Source organism: Bos javanicus, chromosome 9 (genome assembly GCF_032452875.1).
Source record: "Bos javanicus breed banteng chromosome 9, ARS-OSU_banteng_1.0, whole genome shotgun sequence".
NCBI lineage: Eukaryota > Metazoa > Chordata > Mammalia > Artiodactyla > Bovidae > Bos > Bos javanicus.
The window spans coordinates 101,320,837-101,340,508 of record NC_083876.1 but is presented as its reverse complement, the minus strand read 5'-3'; the positions used below and the strand labels follow the sequence as shown (position 1 = coordinate 101,340,508).

Below are 19,672 nucleotides of genomic sequence, written 5' to 3'. Positions count from 1 at the left end.
ACACATGATGAAACAACAGTAATGATTATAATCACGAAACCCAACACTGATTCAGCACTTGCTGTCTACACCTACAGTCGGTTCTTGTTATCTGCACGCTATGTTTGACCAAGTTGCCGCAAAACTGGTTTACTAAGACTGAGGCACTGCTCCTAGGAGAGTCATAGGTCAGGTTCCTGTGAGCTTCTGAGAGCACTTTCCTCAATGATCAGCCTACAACCTTGCCTGGTGTACTTCTGTTTAAAAACTTCTTAGCACGCATTATTGATTCATTCACGTGGAACTCACAGCCGTCAGCGTATAACTCAGCCTGAACGCAGCTTCTCTAACACACATTCCCCTCCATAAGCTTTCTTGTGCTTAGGGCACCAGGCAGCACTTCAGCACGAGGCTTGGGGCCTATTTTAAACAGTGAGATCACCGACAAAAGGCGCAAATGTGTGAAAAATGTGGCAGTAGGCAGGCCATGAAAGTGACGCTGGTTTGCAGAATGACCGGAAACAAGGAGGCACAGCAGTCTGGCTCCACCCCAGCCTGACCATGAGTGCTGGGTGACCAGCTTTTCACAGCTCTGCACCTGCCCCCAGTCACCGAGAACGTGCATGCAAGTATTAACTCTGGGTTACAAATAAACTGTGGCCAGTGGGTGAATTTGTTACACAGAACCCCTGAATAAAGAGGATCAGGAGTTGTATTATTTTTATTTCATCCTCATAACAACCCTGCAAGATAGGAACCACGATCACCTTGATTTTCACATGACACAGTGAAAGGGGAGTGGAGGTTGATTTGCCCCCAACATCACAGCTACACAACAGGGGCGTCAGGACTCTAGCCCAGGCCTCTGACTCCAGAGCCTAGACTCGATCATCATTTCCAGTGGGTTATGCCTTCAGTGCATTTTTACACAGTATTTTTTTTTTTTTTGGAAACTAAGTTTGACTCACAGGGCATGAGAAGTGAGAAAGTCCGGATCACACTCTTAAATCTCCAGTGTTATATTCTAAGTAAAATTTCTTAAACCCAGGCACAGGTTGAAACATGTGAAATTTCCCTTTTCAGGTTAAACAGAGTCAGACACTGGCAATTTCACATGGTTCAGCCTCACATATCCTTGGGAAGCTTTCTCCCCATTAATAGAGGTAATTTATTTCATTGTTTTGTATACATAAAACTCAAGTTACTATACTTCAAAAGGAAAAAATTTTTTAATGGGATAGATGTACTCTTTTTGTTAAATAGAAGCATAGAGGTTTACCATTTTACAGCAGATGTGTTCATCTATTTTCTGATCTTTTTAAATTAAGGAAAAAAGGGGAAGATCTCACACTTTAGTATAAATAGGCCAAATATAAGTATTTCCACCTAAAAGATGCTTTATCAGAACAAGTGCATCATGTTTTTCTAGGGGTCTTATGTTTTCTATCTCACTGAGATTAGATAAAATTCTACTGAAGACAGTTAGAATGGACAATAAAAGCTTTGGGGGCTTCACCTTTTAAATGTGAGATTTTAGGGAAGGAATAAAGTAGGTGATTTAATAAGCAAAACAGTAAGCAGGCATTTTCATCATGACCACAGCAAACTGTGAGGCAAAGCGCATCACTTGATGACCTTGGGAGGGGCTCCAAGGGCTTTCCCGGTGGCTTAGCAGTAACGAACCTGCCTGCCAGTGCAGGAGATGCAGGAGACTTGGGTTTGATCCGTGTGTTGGGAAGATCCCCTGGAGAAGGAAATGGCAACCCACTCCAGTATTCTTGCCTGGGAAATCCCATGGACAGAGGAGCCTGGTGGACGACAGTCCATGGGGTCACGACTCAGAATTGGGCACGACTGAGTACACACCCAGGAGTCCGTGGAATTCACTGTACGGGAAGCCCTAGCTTCTCCTCTCTCCTTAGCGTGGTAGAGAATGAGAGAAAAAAGCCGCTACCTCACTGCTAGTGTCCACCCCCCAGTGCAGGTGGGGAACTGTGTTTACTCTGTTCAGAGGTTTGCAGTGTTTATGTACAACTGGAAAGGGGCGTTGGATTAGCTATTCCTTTTACAGGTAGGGTTTCGCTCTTACAAACTTAAACACCTCTCACAAGGAAAAAGGAAGAAGGCAGCAGCCTCTTGCTTTTTCTTGAGACAGTCTGAAGTTCAGTTGACCCTTAAACAAAACAGGTTCGAAATACACAGGTCCACTTAAACTTGGACTTTTTCCAAAGTAAATACTACAGCATTAACGGGTCCTCAGCTGGTTGAGCCCAACATGCAGAACCATGGACACAAGGAACCGAAGACAGAGATGATTCACACATACGACAGCCCTGCTGTAAGCTATACAACAGTTTTAGACTACAGTTTGGGCTGACGCACCTAACCCCCACACGGTTCAAGGCACAGCAAGGCTACTCTTTAAGACTGAACTCTTGTGCCTGTTTTCACATTGTACTAAGTTGCTCAGTGGTGTCCGACTCTTTGCGACCTTATGGACAGTAGCCCACCAGGCTCCTCTGTCCGTGGGATTCTCCAGGCAAGAATACTGGAGTAGGTTACCATGTTCTCCTCCAGGGGATCTTCCCGACCCAGGGACCGAACCCGCGTCTCTTACATCTCCTGCACTGGCAGGCAGGTTTTTACCACTAGCACCACCTGGGAAGCCCGTTCTGATACCAGCCCCCAGCATTCTTCCGTCAGGCCTGGACGGGGGTCTACGGCACAGAGCCTCGGGTCTGCGGCGCTGGACAGGAGTCTGCAGAATCAGACTCTGGTGCAGACACCGGACGTGCATCTGGGCGCTAGACCTCTGGCCTGCAGTACTGGACGGCGCCTGCAGTAATGCATATCCAGTCTGCAGAGCTAGACTTCTGGTCCGGACACTGGACCCCCTGGTCTGCAGGCCTGGACCTGGGTCCGAGGCACGGGCGTCTAGGACACCTGTGAGGATCCATATTCGTGGGCCTGTTCATCCAACCAGCAATGGCCATGCGCCCGCTGGGTCCCGACTCCTGGAGGTAGGGGGTAGGTAGCGACGGCTGAACCCGAGAGGAGCGGAACCCCACTCTGCGCGTTGCAGAGTAGCCGCTTCGTCTCCGGGGGTGCTGGGTGTTGGGGGGGCCGGCGAGCGCAGCACCGACGCCCCGCCCCAATCCCCGCCCAATCCTCGCCCCCCGCAGCCGCAGTGGCCCTGACGGGCGGGCGGTCGAGCCCGGCGCGCATGCGCACGCCGCTAGGACGGCCTCCGGGGGCGGAGCCGGCGCGCCGGAAGCTGGAGACTGGGACTTCCGGCCAGCCGGAAGTGTCTCGACTTCCGGGGTTTCTCAGGGGCCGAGAGAGGGGCGGGCCGGGCGGCGCGGCCGCGGCCATGGAGAAGCTGCGGCGGGTCCTAAGCGGCCAGGACGACGAGGAGCAGGGCCTGACCGCGCAGGTAGCGAGCCGGCGCCGGGGGCGCGCCCGTGCTGGGGCGGGCGCGCGGAGCTGGGTCGCGGGCAGGCGCCCGGCGCCTCCCGGGAGGGTCTGGGGAGCCTTCTGGGTGTGCGTGGAGTCTGTGTGGCGTCTGCGGGTGCTCGCGTTGAGGCGCCTCTCCCCCCGCACCCCGTGTGGCCTTGAGACCCTCAGGAACCCGCTTCGCTGCCCGTCTTCCTCCCCCAGAGAGCCCGCCCGGCCCCGCGCCGCCGCCCCCCGGCCTCGCCCGGTGCTCCGCGCCCGCTGTGGACTCTGAACCCAGGCTGGCGGCGCGGTAGGCGTGCGGGTGCCCGTGCTGCAGAGCGGGAACCGTGAAGCTCCGCCGCCTCTGTTAGCCCCTGGAGTTAAGGGAGGTGTTGTGAGTGTGTCTTGTCTTGTGGAAGGAGGGAGACTGGAGGGAGAAAAAGAAAACAAACCCGGATCACTGAGAAGTGAAATAATACGGAATCAAAAGCTGTCTGTTGAGCTCTATTAAGAGATTTAACAAGAAACAAAAAAACCCTTGTCTCTGTGGTTTACCCACGAGACTTGATCAGGGTTACTTCCTCTATTTAGAGGGTTAAAAATAGTGCAGCAGGAACTGCTGTGTAAGTATCTGTGTTATTTGCCTGCAGACAAATTCATGCTTGCCTGTCACCGAAGTGGAACATTTAAAAGGATACATATTACAGAAAGACCTTTTATTTGTCCCCTCTCCTGTCTTAACTTCTTTCCTTGTGGTCATAATTGTTCGGCACCTCTAGTGAACAGGATTCTGGACTACTCTGTGAGGGTTCAGAGACTAAAAGCAAAGCATCTGCTCCAAGTGAACTCTAACCAGTTTGGCAAATCATAACCTTAACATAAGAACCAGTAATAGTAATATGAGAAACGTCCATTAGGCAGCAATGGCTCACCCAGCTCATTTATTGAACCACTATCCTCTGCTTCCCTTTTGGCTCTAAATCTGTGCTATACAAGCGGCAGGCCTAGCGACATGTGGCTATTTCAGTTTAAATTAATTCGAATTAAATAAAATTTAAAATTCCTTGCAGCCACACCAGCCACGTTTCAGGTGCTGGCCAAGTATGGAAGTTAGCCGCTGTCGCATAGGACACTGCAGGCTTGGGACATGCCGCTGAGAAAGTCCTGTTGAGCTGCTCTGAACCTTGGGGACAGGAGGGTAAGGTGCTTCTTCTCTTGAGCTCACTCTCTAGAGGGGAGAAAGATTGCGTAGAGAAGTCACTGATGGAAGCTGGGAGTGACTGGAAGGGACATGTGCTGTGAATTCAGAGGAGGTGGTCATTTATTCGTTCAACAAATATTTTGGTACCTACATGTGTTTGGTTCGGCTTCCCCCACATGGAATTTATGTTTTAATTGGGGAAAGCAGTTACTAAACAAGTAAATATAAAAATATGTCAGTGGTAAGCGCCGTGGAAGAAGGTAAAGCAGGTTGAGGAGGTTGGGATTGCCTGATTGTGTTGGACGGTCATCGAGGGCCTGTCAGGGTGCCATTACAGCGTCCCTCCAAAGAGTCCTGGAGCTACCTGGGCAAGTCATGCAAATGTAGATCCTGAGAACAGTGCTCAGTCTGTTGAAGGCCAGTAAAGAAACCGGAGTGTCTGGAGCGCAGGGAGAGCGCAGTGGGGCTCCGGATTACGTGGGGTCTTGCAGGACCCAGTGAGGGTTTCAGCTTTTACTCACAGAGTGCTGAGGACCCGTGGGCAGAGCGGGGATGTGACTGACTTGGATTTTAAAGGATCCCGCTGGCAGGCCCGTGGAGAACACACTGGAGGGGCAGAGGACTCGGGGAGTGGTCCTGGGGAGAGCCCACTGGCTGGATCAGGGAGATGGGGGTGACGGTGGTTTAAAGTGAGAGTGGCCAGGCTCTGTAAATGGCTTGGGTGTAGAGCTGGCGGTATTAGTGGTTGACGGGTTGGATGCGTGAGTGCTCAAGGAGCCAAGGGCTCCTCTGGTTTTGACCTGAGCAGCTGGAGAGAGGGAGTCTCCCTTAGCTGGAAGGCGCAGGTGGTAGGGTGGGGAGTGGGGAGAGTCTGGGTGTTGAGTCTGAGATGGCAGCTGCTGAATGAAGAGGCAGGAAGGCTGCTGGGTGTGAGATGCTGGAGGAAGTACTCAACGATAACCAAGGGACTGTGGGTAAGCAGACGAGATAAGGCTCGGTTTGACCTCTGGGCCTTTCTAGTGTGAGGAGCTCAGGAGAGGGGGGGCAGCCAGGGAAGAAGCGGGGAACCTGGAGAGGGCAAGGGCGGGACAGAGACCAGATAAGTTCATGTGAGAGCCAAAACTGAAGGGGCTCACGCAGCCATCAGTCACTTTGGCCTCTGGCTAAAGCCGGAGGACACGCCAGCTGCATTGGGCTCCGTCTTCCCCCAGCGGTGGGTGTTGATCAAGGATCTGGTGGGGCAGTGGAGGCCCGGGTCAGCCAGTTTTATGGCCTCCCAGGTCAGGGGAGAAGGGCAGGGACTGAGGGGTGAGTCCGCAGGGCCCCTCCCCTGCTGCCTGGCTCTCCTGAGGGCCTCGGGGCTGGGAGTGCGGGGGATGGAAGGACAGGCCAGCCGCCCATCCCTGACCGCGGGCAGGGGCTGTACACCAGGCCTGCACCTTCTCCCAGCTCCTTTTAACCAAGAGCCAGACCCCTCGCCTGGCACTTAACACAGGCCCCCAGGAGCCCACAAGAGGGCCTGTGTTAAGTGTTAACTTTGTTGAGTGAATCAGTGAATGAAGGAGCGGAGGCTGGAGGGTGAAGTCATGCTTTCTGTGTGTTTAAGATGGAAGAGGCTTAAGCATGTTCAGTCCTTAACAGTCTATGGTGTGGGGGGTGGGGGCGGTGTCTCCGAGGCAACGGGGTTCTCTGTCGACCTTGGGGAGAAATCCGACTTGGTCAGGTCCCTGGGAGGTCAGAGGGTGTGGCATATGAAGCCCTCATGTCTAGGTTGACCTTTGTCCTCTGTGGTGGTGGGAACCGGAAGAGGTGAGGGTCCCAGGGGAGCCTGGTGGTGGGGGGCGTCCGTTCCCTGCGGGAGATGGAGGAAGCCCAGGGAGGAAGCCCTGGCGCCAGCAGAGGCGCCTGGCGGAACTGGAGGCTGAAGTGGCAGTGGGGCGGAGTGGTCAGCAGTGGGAGGGCAGGGTGCTGTGGACAGGTATGCGCAGGGGAGGCCCAGCAGGCCAGGGACAGGGCTCCTGAAGTGCAGACGCCCTGGTTTGATGCCCTGTCGTGCGTGACTGCCCAGAGGACGAGCAAGGAAGGCTTGAGTCATGAGGGGGTGTTGCTAGGTGGCTGGAGAGAAGGGGAGCCTCTGCTGTCTGTCGAAGCGAGGCGCCCTGCCATTTGTGCTGGAAAGAGGGGCTAGCGCAGCGGTGAGGCGGGGCGCAGGGGGACGTCAGGGCTGGAGAGCAGCGGCCTGGGCTTGGACACGGGGTCATTTCAGGGCATGAGGGACCCTGGGTCCCCGAGGGGTGAGGAGCAGAAAGGCTGGGCTGCCAGTGGATGCAGCAGTCAGCCCAGGCTCTGCTAGGAGGAGGCAGGACCTGCGGTTGGGGTCCTGGTGAGAGAGGGTGACCGGGAGAGGGACCCCGAGGGGCTCGAGGCGTGGCCCCTGGGGAGGGTGTGCACTCCTGCTTCCCCTGCTGTCTTCCGGGCGGCGTGTCCTTGCCGTATCTGCAGGCGCAGCTCTGGGAGCTCAGTGCTCAGCGGTTCCCTTGACTAGTGGGGTGATGGCCTGGGAGGTGGGCTCTGGCCGCCACTGCCCGCCTTGCGCTGGTGCCCACCTCCCGACTCCTCTGTCCCCAGGCTCCGTTCCTTCACCTGTAGTACTGGTGCCGCCGGGAGGGTGTTTTCCTCCGTTGTTTCCGACTCATTTTTTTCTTTTTAATGAAGTTCCAGTTGCAGGTGCTGTTGGTTTCTTGCCGCATAAAGAGGACACCCGAGGACGGGAGGGTTGCTCCTGCTTCATGAGAGGCACTCTCTGCTTCCTCTCTCTTTGATAACGAGTGAAACGACTGGTGGCAATTTCAGTGTGTATTTCTCTTCTAAGACTCAGTGTAGGAGATCGAAGCACTTGCTGCGTTTGCTGGGCCCCTTCCCGATCCAGGTTGGACCACACGTCGCACCTACCAGCTCATGCTGTCTGCAGGGTCAGGGCTCCCTTTGTCTCTCGCATGGACAGGGCAAGGCATGGTTTTTTGGCACTACGGATGGACATTGTAACGAAGAAGCAATCTGTATTATGTTTTTGTGTTCTGAACAATCTGCAGGGCTTGCGACAGGTCATTTGCTTGTGGATCGAATATTCCAAATTTGCAAATGGAAAGAATTTTTCTGGCAGATGACAGTAAGAGGAAGAATATCTGCTGTTATACAAAGGACTGTGCTGAAAACCAAGTCAAACAAAGACAGCGGAGTGATTGAAACTTGAAAAAGAAAGTGAATACGGATGCTGGGTCTGCTCACCCCCTGCTGAGTCCCCCGCCACTGTCACTGAGTGTCCTCTCTGACCACTTAGACACCGTTTCTAGCCTTTCACAGACCAGCAGATCGTTTCCCGTGCAGTGTGCCGTCTTCAGGGTTCATTCTCTCCCATGTGGTTAAAATGTACTTGATGTGTATTCTTCCTGATCAGAATAAAATGAAATTTTAGTTGTTGTTATAGGCAAGTTCATTCTTTGTTTACGGTGGTCAGTTTTAGTATCAACAGATGACATTGCTGGAAACAAGATTGTTTGTAAAGCAAATTTAAAAAACATTAAAATGTGTTAAAAAAATGATGAATGTTACATTGGCAGAATCTTGATTTAGTTGTTTTTATCTGCTTTTCATGCTTCCTGAGGATTCACACACTAATCTACTGAGGTAAGGAATGTAGACAAAAGTATTTTCAGGTTTTGCATTCAAAAACTATTTTTGCTTCCTTATTTTTGAAAATACATTATAAGCATGTGGTCTTTTAAGTATATGGTAATACACGTTAGAAATTTAAATTTTGAAATATAAATCCTTATTGTATATTTCTAGTTTTCTTGAAACAGCCAGTGTTGATACTTTTTCAGCCTTATTGGGAAATAAATTGTAATAGTGTATTTAGTAATATAAACATGTATTTACCATTTGCTACAATGTAGATGAACCTAGAGGGTGTTAAACTTAATGAAGAGAAAGACAAGTGCCATATGTTATCACTTATACATGGAATCTTAAAAACACGGCAGATGTAGGTAACCAGACAGAAACAGACTCACAGGCATGGAAACAAGCTCCTGCTTACCAGCGGGAGGGGAAGCGAGGGCAAGACGGGCAGAGGCGAGAGATGCAGCTGCTGTGCGTAAAGTGGATGAGCAGCTGAGATGGTGTACAGCACAGGAGAACATGGCCATTGTTTTCCAGTGACTTTAAAGGGAATATAATTTATGAAAATACTCACTCACTGTGCTGTACACCTGCAACTGATGTCACACGCCGACTGTGCTTCCTGTGGAGAAGATGTGCACTTCAGTAATCACTGTATGCCAGACTGCCGTGTGCAGTAGCTGGGGTGCGCTTTTCCCATGTGATCTGCTTAGGATACACATGACATCCTGAAATGTTTTTGCTCTAGAGTTAGTTATCATTTCAAAGCACGTGTTTAATAACCTAGGTCTAGGAAATGTAGGTTTTCGTGACTTGGTTTTCTTTATTTATTTCGTGAGTTGGTTTCAAATGAGCTTTTTGTAACTGAAGTTGTCAGGGTACCCCGTGGCAGAGCCTGATGGCGGCACCCCAGGTCCTAGCTGTTGGGCAGATATACCTGTTGCCCATAGCTCACAGCTGTCCTCTTGGGCTCTCTCTGGAGGTCCTGTGGCATACTGGGCCCTCCTCATGACACACGCAGCCCCCTACACACACCCTGCAGCCAGAGCAGCTGGTGGGAAGTGGGTCGCAAAAGGTCAGCGGACCTCACGTCTGGACGGACAGTGAGGTGAACACCGAGGGCCAGCTGAGGTCACGGCCTCGCTCACCCCTCCCCTTCTCTGCCCAGCCTCCCTGGGTCCTCGGGGCTTCCCCTGGGAGTGGGTCCTGCAGGACCACCGAGTCAGGCTCTGTGTGTGGGCACTTGGCCCAGACGCCCTCAGACACAGGGACAGAGAAGGGTGTGTGTCCCAACTCCACCTCGGCACCTGTCAACAGTTTGCCCGTCTTGTGTCATCTTTCCCCTGGTTTTTTAATCAGTGAGCGTTTTATAATGTGTCTCATCGCGTATGTCATTTTGTCCGCATCAGTGCTCCTCCTGGCCCTCACAGGAAGAGTTTTCCAGACTCAGTGCTGTTATCTCATCTGCAGAGGTGACAGTGTCTCCGGGACGGCCCGATCCCCAGACTGTTTATATTCCCCTTCACAGCCGAGGAGTCCTCATGTTCTTAAGCCACACTGCTGTGTGCAGAGTAAAGCAGGTTCATCGTCCGTGTTAAAGTGAAGGTTTGCTTTAATGTCATATAAAGCATCAGATTGGCCAAGTGGTGATTTAAAAACGTGTTCTAACTCCCCTTCCTTAAGGTCCTTGATGCCTCGACGCTCAGTTTCAACACCAGGCTGAAGTGGTTTGCCATATGCTTCGTCAGTGGCATCTTCTTCTCCATCCTTGTGAGTTAAAGCTTTACGTTGCTTGATAATTTCTGCTTCATGTGAGACTAAGCATTCCATTTATCTGAACTGTTTTGATGTAACTTATTTAGTCACTTGAAATAAAGGGGTAGAGATCGATAAAAAGATGTAGAGACTAATATTTAGGGAGGTTTATGGATTGTTAAAATAATTTCACTGAAGAAAAACCACTGTGTGTGTTAGGAGAGTAGCAGTCAGTGGTTTAGAAGAGTTTATTACCTTTTGTAACTTTTCATTTATAAAAAGAATACTTAAATAGAATGAGATTGACATATATATAGAAGATTATGGAATACTTCATTTATATATACTTATATGCAAATAGGCATAAGATTCAAATTAGCAAATAACATTGAAAATTAACTACTTTTTAAGAAACTATAATTAGTGACCATATGTTAACACATTCTGCTTAAACATCATATTGTTATACACTGTCATCGTTATAGCAGCAGATTTATATTTTAATCTATTACAGTGGTAAAATTATCTTTAAATAACTATAACATCTTAACTCAGGGAACTGGATTGCTGTGGCTCCCTGGAGGCATAAAGCTTTTTGCAGTGTTTTACACCTTTGGAAATATTGCTGCGTTGGCCAGGTATGTATGGAAGTTTGGCTTCTCAAGATGTTTTGTTTGCTGTCATTTTCAAAGTTTTCTTTTCTAACAGGATATATTTCTGTAGGTCTGTGCATGTCATGAGTTCAAAATGCACATCCCCTCAGTGAATACTTAGACCCCTGCCGTCTGCCAGCTGCCTCATAGGGTTTATGGTGAGAAGAGCCAGCATTTGGAGGTGCTGCCTGTGTGCCAGGCACTGCCTCTTACCCTCCATTAGACGTCCAGGTGTAGTAACATGAGAGGGGGTGGTCAGTCCTTGGGGAAGTGCCGAGGGAGGTGACCAGGCTGGGGTCCCACCTGACAGCCCTCCGGAGTCCTGGCTCGTAGCTGCCTCGTGAGGGGGACAGTCAGATGCCTGGCTGGCCAGTGGGAGCAGATCCGGGGTGGCAGTGCTGTGCAGAGGGGTCGGGCGGGGCCGTGTGGGGCAGTGACTCCGAGGACCATGCGCTGGGTGTCGGGGGGTCCTCTCTGAGGGCCTCGGGCGCATCTCTGGGGTGCTGCTGTAGCTGTCACAGCTGTGAGCTCTCAGCATTGAGAGGTGAGCCCCTGTCTGCTCAGGGACGTTCCAGGTCAGAGGTGGTGGCGAGGGGACGGGCGTGAACCACCGCTGGGCTCCGTCAGTCTCTGGGTCATCCCGCTCCTCAGACCACAGTCTGGAGGAGCCTGGGGAGCGATTGCACACTGTCTTGCTACTAGGAGCTCTACACTGGCAGTGCTTCTGGAGTCGACTGCACTGTTCATATGTGTCACAGGCGTCGAGATAAGGAGGCAGTCGCTGAATGGGCCCATGCTGAGGTCAGGCTGCCTTGTGTTCCTGGGCCAGCCGCAGTGGCCATGCTGACCCAGCGCTGAGAAGTGACTCTGCAAATGACTGAGAGGCATTCTTGTGTCATGGAATACACAGAGATTAAAGTTCCCTTCTAACTCTTGTTATTCAGTCTCTCAGTTATGTCTGTTTGTGACCCAATGGACTGCATCGCGCCAGGCCTCCCTGTCCATCACCAACTCCCGGAGTTCACCCAAACTCATGTCCATCGAGTTGGTGATGCCATCCAGCCATCTCATCCTCTGTCACCCTCTTCTCCCGCTTTCAGTCTTTCCCAGCATCAGGGTCTTTTCACATGAGTCAGTTCTTCACATCAGGTGGTCAGAGTATTAGAGTTTCAACTTTAGCATCAGTCCTTCCAATGAACATGCAGGACTGATCTCCTTTAGGATGGACTGGTTGGATCTCCTTGCATTCCAAGGGACTCTCAAGAGTCTTCTCCAACACCACAGTTCAGAAGCATCAGTTCTTCGGCACTCAGCCTTTTTTATTGTCCAGCTCTCACATCCATACGTGACCACTGGAAAAACCACAGCTTTGACTGTACAGACCTTTGCTGGCAAAGTTGCGTCTGCTTTTTAATACACTGTCTAGGTTTGTCATAGCCTGTCTTCCAGCAGGCAAGTGTCTTTTAATTTCGTGGCTGCGGTCACTGTGATTTTGGAGCCCAAGAAAGTAAAGTCTTTGTCAGTTTCCATTGTTTCCCCCTCTGTTTGTGATGAAGTGTTGGGACCCCAATGCCATAATCTTCGTTTTTTGAATGTTGAGTTTTAAGCCAGCTTTTTCAGTTTCCTCTTTCACCTTCCTCAAGAGGCTCTTTAATTCCTCAGTTTCTGCCATAAAACAGATTCAGTGAGATTGTTTAATTAAGCTGACAGGGTTTGTTTTCTTTAAAGCACTTATTTTTACATAGACCAATTAACAGATCCACCTCTTGTGTCTTTTGTTTCAAATAGTACATGCTTTTTAATGGGGCCCGTGAAACAGCTGAAGAAAATGTTTGAAACAACGAGACTGCTTGCAACAGTTGTTATGCTTGTAAGTAAATAATGGTCATTTTTAAAAACCTTTCATAGGAGCGTGTTTCTTTGGCGTTATTTATGAATTATCACCCACTTGTGTACAGAGGAACTCATGTTTCCTTTGCTGAGTGTAGTAGTCGCACCCTTCAGCTGTGTGTTTGAAGAGTCTGGGGTACGAAGTACTAGCTGACTGGCTGGCTGGGGGAATCCTGCTTCTCGGGCATCCGCTAGCAGAGCAGCACGGTGTATTTCAGGTGGGAAGCAGAGCTGCATGTGTTTCAGTTCCCAGCCCCGTGCAGCCTTTCTTACTGGACCACTGTATGGACTTTTTGGAGGGTGGGGCTGGAAGGTTGGGTCACTTCTGGGTCCATCTGAGTCTTCTCTGGGGGAGTCACCTGGCTTTTGTCCCTTCCCCATTGGACTGGTGGACAAATACCCATTCTCTGTCTTCAGACCTGTCCCCACTGCTTCCATCTGCCTGTCCTTCTCACTCCTTTGGGGACAGCGGTGTGGCGTCACAGTGCCCTCTCTCTCTCTGAAATGATTATGGTCGGCTCCTTATGTAAAGCTAAGTAGAACAGGACTCACCGTACATTAACAGTTGTACGAAATACGGTGCTGGTGGTTGAGTTACTGAACATTAACGTAAGCGTTCACACATCCCTGAGAACAGCTGTTGTCACTCTCGAGCATTGGTGAAACAGTGTCTGTTGGCTTAGTCAGCAGATGACTTACTGCGTGTTTCCAGTTTGCCACGGAAGATTGCAGTCATAGACTTTAAAATAATAGGGAATACGTAAGGACAGTTCGAGGGAGCCGTCTCATTAATTTTGTTGTGTGATGTGTTATGCAGATGAGCGCAGAACCATGTATGCATTTTTGTTAGGCTTTTGATAAGACTCAAAATCGACCATTTTCCTTGCCTTTCCCTAGCTGTGTTTCGTGCTCACCCTGTGCGCTGCCCTTTGGGTAAGTTACCTCAGCCATGTCTATTTTCTGCTGTGTGGACCCTCACCAGGTAAAGTGTCATCAAGCTGCCATCTCAGAGGAGCTCAAAGTCTGATTTATTAAAACCCACCCAAGACTGGTGTCCTTAAAGTCATGTGTGTAGCGTGCAGTTAGTGGCCAGACTGGCAGTGGAGCCTGCCACCTGAAACAGATAGAGGTGAGATCCTTCCTGCTTCCAGATCAGGACGGCCCCCGTCATCAGGGTGCTGTGAGGGGCCCTCGCTGAGCGTCCGCTGCGCTGTGACTCTCAGGCGGGGAGGGCATTGTGGGCTAAAGGTGTCCCGGCAGCGAGGAGGAGAGGGCCAGCAAGCAGGCCAGACAAAAACGGCGCCAGGGACAAAAGGACACACTCTTGCACACTTAGAGCTCTCCAGGAGCCTCTTTGCACACTCACAGCTCTCCAGGAGCCTCTTTGCACACTCATAGCTCTCCAGGAGCCCCTAGAGGAGCTGCTTCATTACAGCTCCGTTTACTTCCTGATGCTCCTGATCCTTCACTGTATTTGTGTATTGTTCCTGATCTACTTCCAAAGGGGATTGAGGTGGTCCTTGAGCTCCCAAGCACACAGTGCATTTCAAAGATGATGGGGTAGTGTATAATGCACTTCAGAAATGTCCCACCAAAGTGTTCAGAGTTTAATGATACAAGGACTGGGCTTTAGTTACACAAGAATTCACTAATACCTCATTTCCCAATTGTAACTTAAAATAATTTTCTTAAGCAATTTTTGCATATCCCTGTGGGAAATTGATTTCTGATGCGGAATGGTCCAGCAGTCTGTTTATAAGCAGTAGATTAAAAATAAGTGAAGAAGTAAATATAAAGATGGACACATTCTAAAAATGGATCATTTTAAAACAACCATGGAAACTGTTTATATTATTCCGGAAGATCACAATAAAGTACAGTTTTACTTCAAAAAGTAACTCAAGGAAAGAAAGAAGTGCCAGTGAGTCAGATACATAAATTCCACATAGGATATAAATCTGCTAACCAAGTGGGCTTTTCAATGTCGAGTTTGTTTACTTATTTTAAAAAAATACTGATGTATTTAGCTGTGGTGGGTCTCAGTTGTGGCGCAGGAGATCTAGTTCCCTGACCAAAGGACCAGGGATTGAAACCCCGGGCTCCCTGTATTGGGAGCAGGGAGTCTCAGGCCCTGGACTGCCAGGGCAGTCCCATGATGTTGACTTTGGAACAGTTAGCCTTGACTCAAAAGGCCTTACATCAAAGGGGTTTAATACTTTGAGCCTGTGCACAGTCATTTCATTAACATTTAATGCCATATATTTAGCAGCATTTGAGTAAATGGAATCAGAATTCTAGACAGAAAATACAATTTGTGGATATTTAATTTTCAGATTTACTGAATCTTGAATTTGTCATACTAAAATTTAATGAAATGAGTGGAGCTATCAGTTACGTTTTTTGAAAGGAAGGAATTGAACTAGGCTGTGAAAAATATTTTAAAATGTTTAACTGGTTATGTCTTGGTCTTTGCTGTTGTCAGTGGCATAAGAAGGGGCTGGCCGTATTATTCTGCATATTGCAGTTCCTGTCGATGACCTGGTAAGTCTTACACTCATGGTGTAATCGTTTCCTCAACGGTGTTGAGCGTTTCGTTCCAAGCCTGTGAGCCGAGGGAGGTCCTTGGTGAGGTTCTCCTGGCCCCGGGGGAAAGGGCCTCCTGAAGGGTCAGGTGCCTGCGGTCTGTGGTGTGTCCCTGGTTGCGGTGATGGGCGGGGCGGAGACTCAACGTGGGAGAGCTGCAGAGGGGCGGAGCCGCGCAGGCGTGTCACACGGGGCCGAGACCACACGGGCCCGGGGCCGGGACCGTAGGGCCCCTCTGATGTCACACCGGGAGGCGGGGCCGTGTGACGTGTCACACGGGGCCGTGGGCCCGCGCTGACGTGTCACACAGGAGGCGGGTTCGCGCTGACGTCACACGGTGCTGCATGCACTTTGCTGTGCGAGAAAAGGCGAGCAATGCACGGGGTGCTACCCGCATGCGTAAACCCAGGCCGGCCACAGGCTGAGCCCGGGGGATGGCGGGGACCCCTCGCTCTGTGCGGTGTTGCTGAGCAGCTGCCGAGCGAATTGGTCGCTGTGCCGCCTCTGGCCCTGAGCACTCGCTGCAGCCCTGCCTCCCCGTCTCCCTGTGGCTTCCGGCCCTCCGCCGGGTCCCTCCTGACGGGCGTCCCCTTCACGCAGCCGCGTTCAGGGCTGGGCGGCACTGAGGGCCAGTGTGACTGATAGAGCGTGTCCCCCTCGCGTGCTTCCGGGTCAGACCAGAAAAGTGTTTCTCGCAGACAGAAGGCCTTTCAGAGTGTTCTGCCTTTCTTCAGAGCCGAGTCTCCTTTGCTTCCTCGTAAGAGTCAGTGAACCCCTTCCTGACTGCTGTGTGACGTCTTGGTGTCGGCCAGTCCGGGAGCTGTGTGTGTTTGGTGCTGTTCCTGCCTTTCCACTGAGACAGTATCAGCACATGTTAAAAGCACTTCTTTGCCTGTCGCAAAATAACTTTCAGATACTTTACTCTGACATATGGAACATTTAAATCTTTCTTATTTTCTATTAATATGTTACTTTTTATTGTTGATGTGTAGTTGATTGTTTATCCTTGAAGGAGAGTTAGTTTATTCTGTTATTTTATAGTTTTTTTTCTTAGTAACTTAAAAGGAGTAACCTATTATAACAAGTTCAGGCTTTAGCGGGCATCAGAATCACTTAAGAGTTTGTTAAAAACACAGATTGCTTATTAAAACAACAGTTTTTCATTCAAGAGGTGTGGGGTGGGCCCTGCTAATTTGTCTTTTTAGCAAGTTCCCCAGTGATGCTGTATGCTGTCTGGCTCATGCTCTGAGAATCACTGTGTAATATTCTGCTGCCTCCTTTTTTTATGCTGTTAGAATATGGCCATTTGGCCTAAAGAAAAACGTTAATCAGATTGAATTTCAACACCTTGAATTCTTCTTGCAGGTACAGCCTGTCATATATCCCGTATGCAAGGTGAGCCTGCTTGGATTTCACCCTGTCGTTTCTGCTCCTCTCATTCTTTTTACAAAGATGTCTGAATTTTAGTAATTTTCATATTAAAATATGATTTACAGGGCTTTTTTAAAAATTGACTTTGACTTTTTTCCCAAAAGGAAATGAGTTTTTAAACGAGCTCTATAGAAGCTTGCCACATAAAGTAAAAACGTGCACACGGGTCCCAGGTGGGCTGGGAGCTGACTGCAGATGTGGCACCTGAACACCTGCAGGTAGGGGGCTGTTGGCGAGAGATCCTGGATCCTTCCACGGCTGTAAACACCAGTAAATAGGAAGTGAGGCTGATGCGTAGATGTTTGGTTTAAGCCAGCAGAAACATTTATTCTGTATATTGAGGTAACTGCCATTTTAAAATTTTTTTTTTTTTTCCAGAAAAATGTGTTAATGTAATTGTGGAGGGAAAAGCAAAACCACCTGCAGACTTAAGCGTGATAGGTTCAGCAGCATATTCTGTTGAGGCAGCTCCTTCATAAGCTCTGGGAATGTAGGTTGTATGAAAACAGCAGAACTGTATGCCTAAGAGAGCAGTGAAGGACATTAGTAGAAATTCTGTTTTTATTCAAACGGGTGAGTTTCTGACAAACACTTAAAAGGAGAAAAAGCAAACCAGGGTGACCTAGAACAAGAGCCGGCCCTCGGGACCTTAGCTGGGAGGGCTCCTGCTGTCCCTCAGCAAGGGGAAGAGGCGCCCTGGAAATGGCGTCCACTCCCATGCAGCCGGAGCTCAGAGCCAGGGCGAGGCATCGCTCCCTAGATGCGTGGGCCTGCGCCTCCAGCCTGGGCTCACCCTGAACCGTCTGTGCAACAGTGATCATGTTGAGACTAACTGTCCTGGAAGGTGAATGAGGTCTAGCACGTGGAATTTTTTTTTTTTTTTGGAGTTCTTACAATGTAGTTATAAACATTTTTGTTTTAAAATCTTGTTCGTTATTTAAAAAAATTTTTTTGGGTTTGTTTTTTTTTTTTTTTTGGTACTTAATTTCTTCACAAGAAAATTAGCAGTAAGTGCTGGTTAAGATTTCTGAGTAAATAAATACCATTTCAGCAACTAATAAATTATTTCCGTGTCTCAGTTCTTGATTTCAAGTGACACTCAAGAAAGTTTTAATTAACCAGGAAATGCGCTGGGGGTGTTCCACTGAGTTCTGATGGAAGAAGGTGATGGTGCATTTGTGTCTTGGCAGGAATCTTTTTGCAAGTTCACTCTGGAGGCAAAATTATTATATTGTTTTTCCTCTTTTTTTTTTTTTTAATCAGGGATGCAGTAATTAAGTGCTGTTCTTCTCTTCTGAGCTGAAAGCTGTTTGAAAAGAAGGAAACTGTTTGAAAAGACCTTTTGAAAGTTGATGTTCTGTTTTTGGTGCCATGTGCTTTTCCTGATACAGTGATCACTCCAGAACAACTGCACTGACCATCTAAGGCCATTTTGTATACTGATAAAACTACGTACCCATTAAACTGTTAAATGCTTGTGACAGTAAATTCATTATGTGCCATTAATATGCTCTGTCAGAGATGAGATTTTAATCATTGCCAAGTGTAAATGATTTTTAGCCAGTTTTTAAATCTTTTTTCTAAACAGCATTTGAGATGTGAATATTTAAGGATAAACCTACGCTGCAAGATATATTCAGCTTTTTTGGTGGTTTTTAAGGGTCTACATTTTTAAAATATCTTTTTAAAATAAAAACTTTAAATGTGAAAGCTTTTACTTTAAGCTAAACCACTTTATTGTATGTAATAAAAAATAATATATAAATCTTCATAATTTTGAAATAAACCCACACTTGGAAGAAATAACATTTTCTTGATCAAGTTTGTGATTTTTGTTTTCAAGGTTCTGTTTTAAGTGGGTGGTCTGCTGATCCAGTTGAATAAAATGGGGTTTGGACACTTGTGCAATCTTTGTGCAGTAAAACGGGTAAGGTGGGGTCTCTATCCTGGTAACTGCCCTCAGTGCAGACTGGTGAGGGTGAGAAGACCGGGTGACTGTGACAGCATTTGTTCAGTGTGCTGTGCAGGGTGGGCAGAAAACAGGCGGCGCGGACGCCGAGGAGGAGGGCAGGCCAGGCGGAGCGGCGAGGCAGGGAGGGCTGACCACCAGGAGGGAGGAGCCGGTCCACGCGGGAGGGAGCGCTGCGAGGCGGGGCTGGATCCGGGGGGGAAGTCGGGACAGGCAGACGTCACCAGCTCCACCTGTGCCCCCGGCCTGTCAACGACCGGGTGCATCCGCAGGCGAGGGCCGGCTCCTCAGGAGGGTGGCCTTCCGGGCCTTGGTGACCGAGCCGGGACGGGAGGGGCTCCCGGGAGGCGTGGGGAGGACTCCTGCGTCGAGGGATCTGCGTGGAATTAGCACGAGGCCGGGCTGCTGAGCACAGAGGACTCATCCAGTCCTGGGTGGGTCCTGTCTCCAGCCGAGGCCACGGTCGGGGCTTCGCCTTAGACACATCCACCAGTCCACGGAACCGGCGGGAAGCCCGGTGCTGCGCAGAAGGGAAGGGGCCCGGGGCGGCTGCGGGGGAAGCCGTACGCCGGCAGGCGGGGCGCGGCCGAGAGTCCTCCGAGTTGGGGCCGAGGGACCGACCGACCCCTAAAACAGAAGGCCGCAGCCCCGCGGAGCTCTCGGTCCGCATGGGACCATCTGTCCAGCCAGGCGGCAGCGGTGCAGATGCTCCGGCGAGCCACACCAGGTCCTACCAGGGAGGAGGGACCCCACAATGAGCCTCAGAGCCTGGGGGCTGAGTGGGACTCGGTGGACGCATGTCCACAGCAGGAAGGGACGGCATGAGAGGCCTGCCCAGGCCCTCTGGGCCCTGCCCTGGTGTGAGAGTGACAGATGGTCTCTTGTTAAACTTCCTCATCAAACTTTCCCTCATGCTTCCTCAGGGTGGGGGCCCCTTTGGGAGCTGGCCTTTCGTGGTCGGAGGTTCAATCCTCCGCAGGATGGCCCCCAGGTGAGGTTCTACGGGTATTCGCTCCCTAGGACAGCGGCCTTAGAGTGGGTCCCTTGTGCCACCCGGCAGGCACTACAGCAATGCTCAGCACGGCCCGGGTGAGG

General features: G+C 50.0%; 1 protein-coding gene across 1 annotated transcript; it reads left to right on the top strand.

The window, feature by feature from the left end:
• Positions 1–3,207: 3,207 nt before the first annotated feature.
• Positions 3,208–18,510, top strand: SFT2D1 (SFT2 domain containing 1). Its single transcript, XM_061428528.1, has 8 exons — positions 3,208–3,412; positions 9,980–10,066; positions 10,607–10,689; positions 12,493–12,574; positions 13,492–13,527; positions 15,077–15,135; positions 16,543–16,572; positions 17,872–18,510. The coding sequence occupies exons 1-8, from the start codon at positions 3,350–3,352 to the stop codon at positions 17,909–17,911; spliced, it is 480 nt and encodes a 159-aa protein (XP_061284512.1). The 5' UTR covers positions 3,208–3,349; the 3' UTR covers positions 17,912–18,510.
• Positions 18,511–19,672: the final 1,162 nt, after the last annotated feature.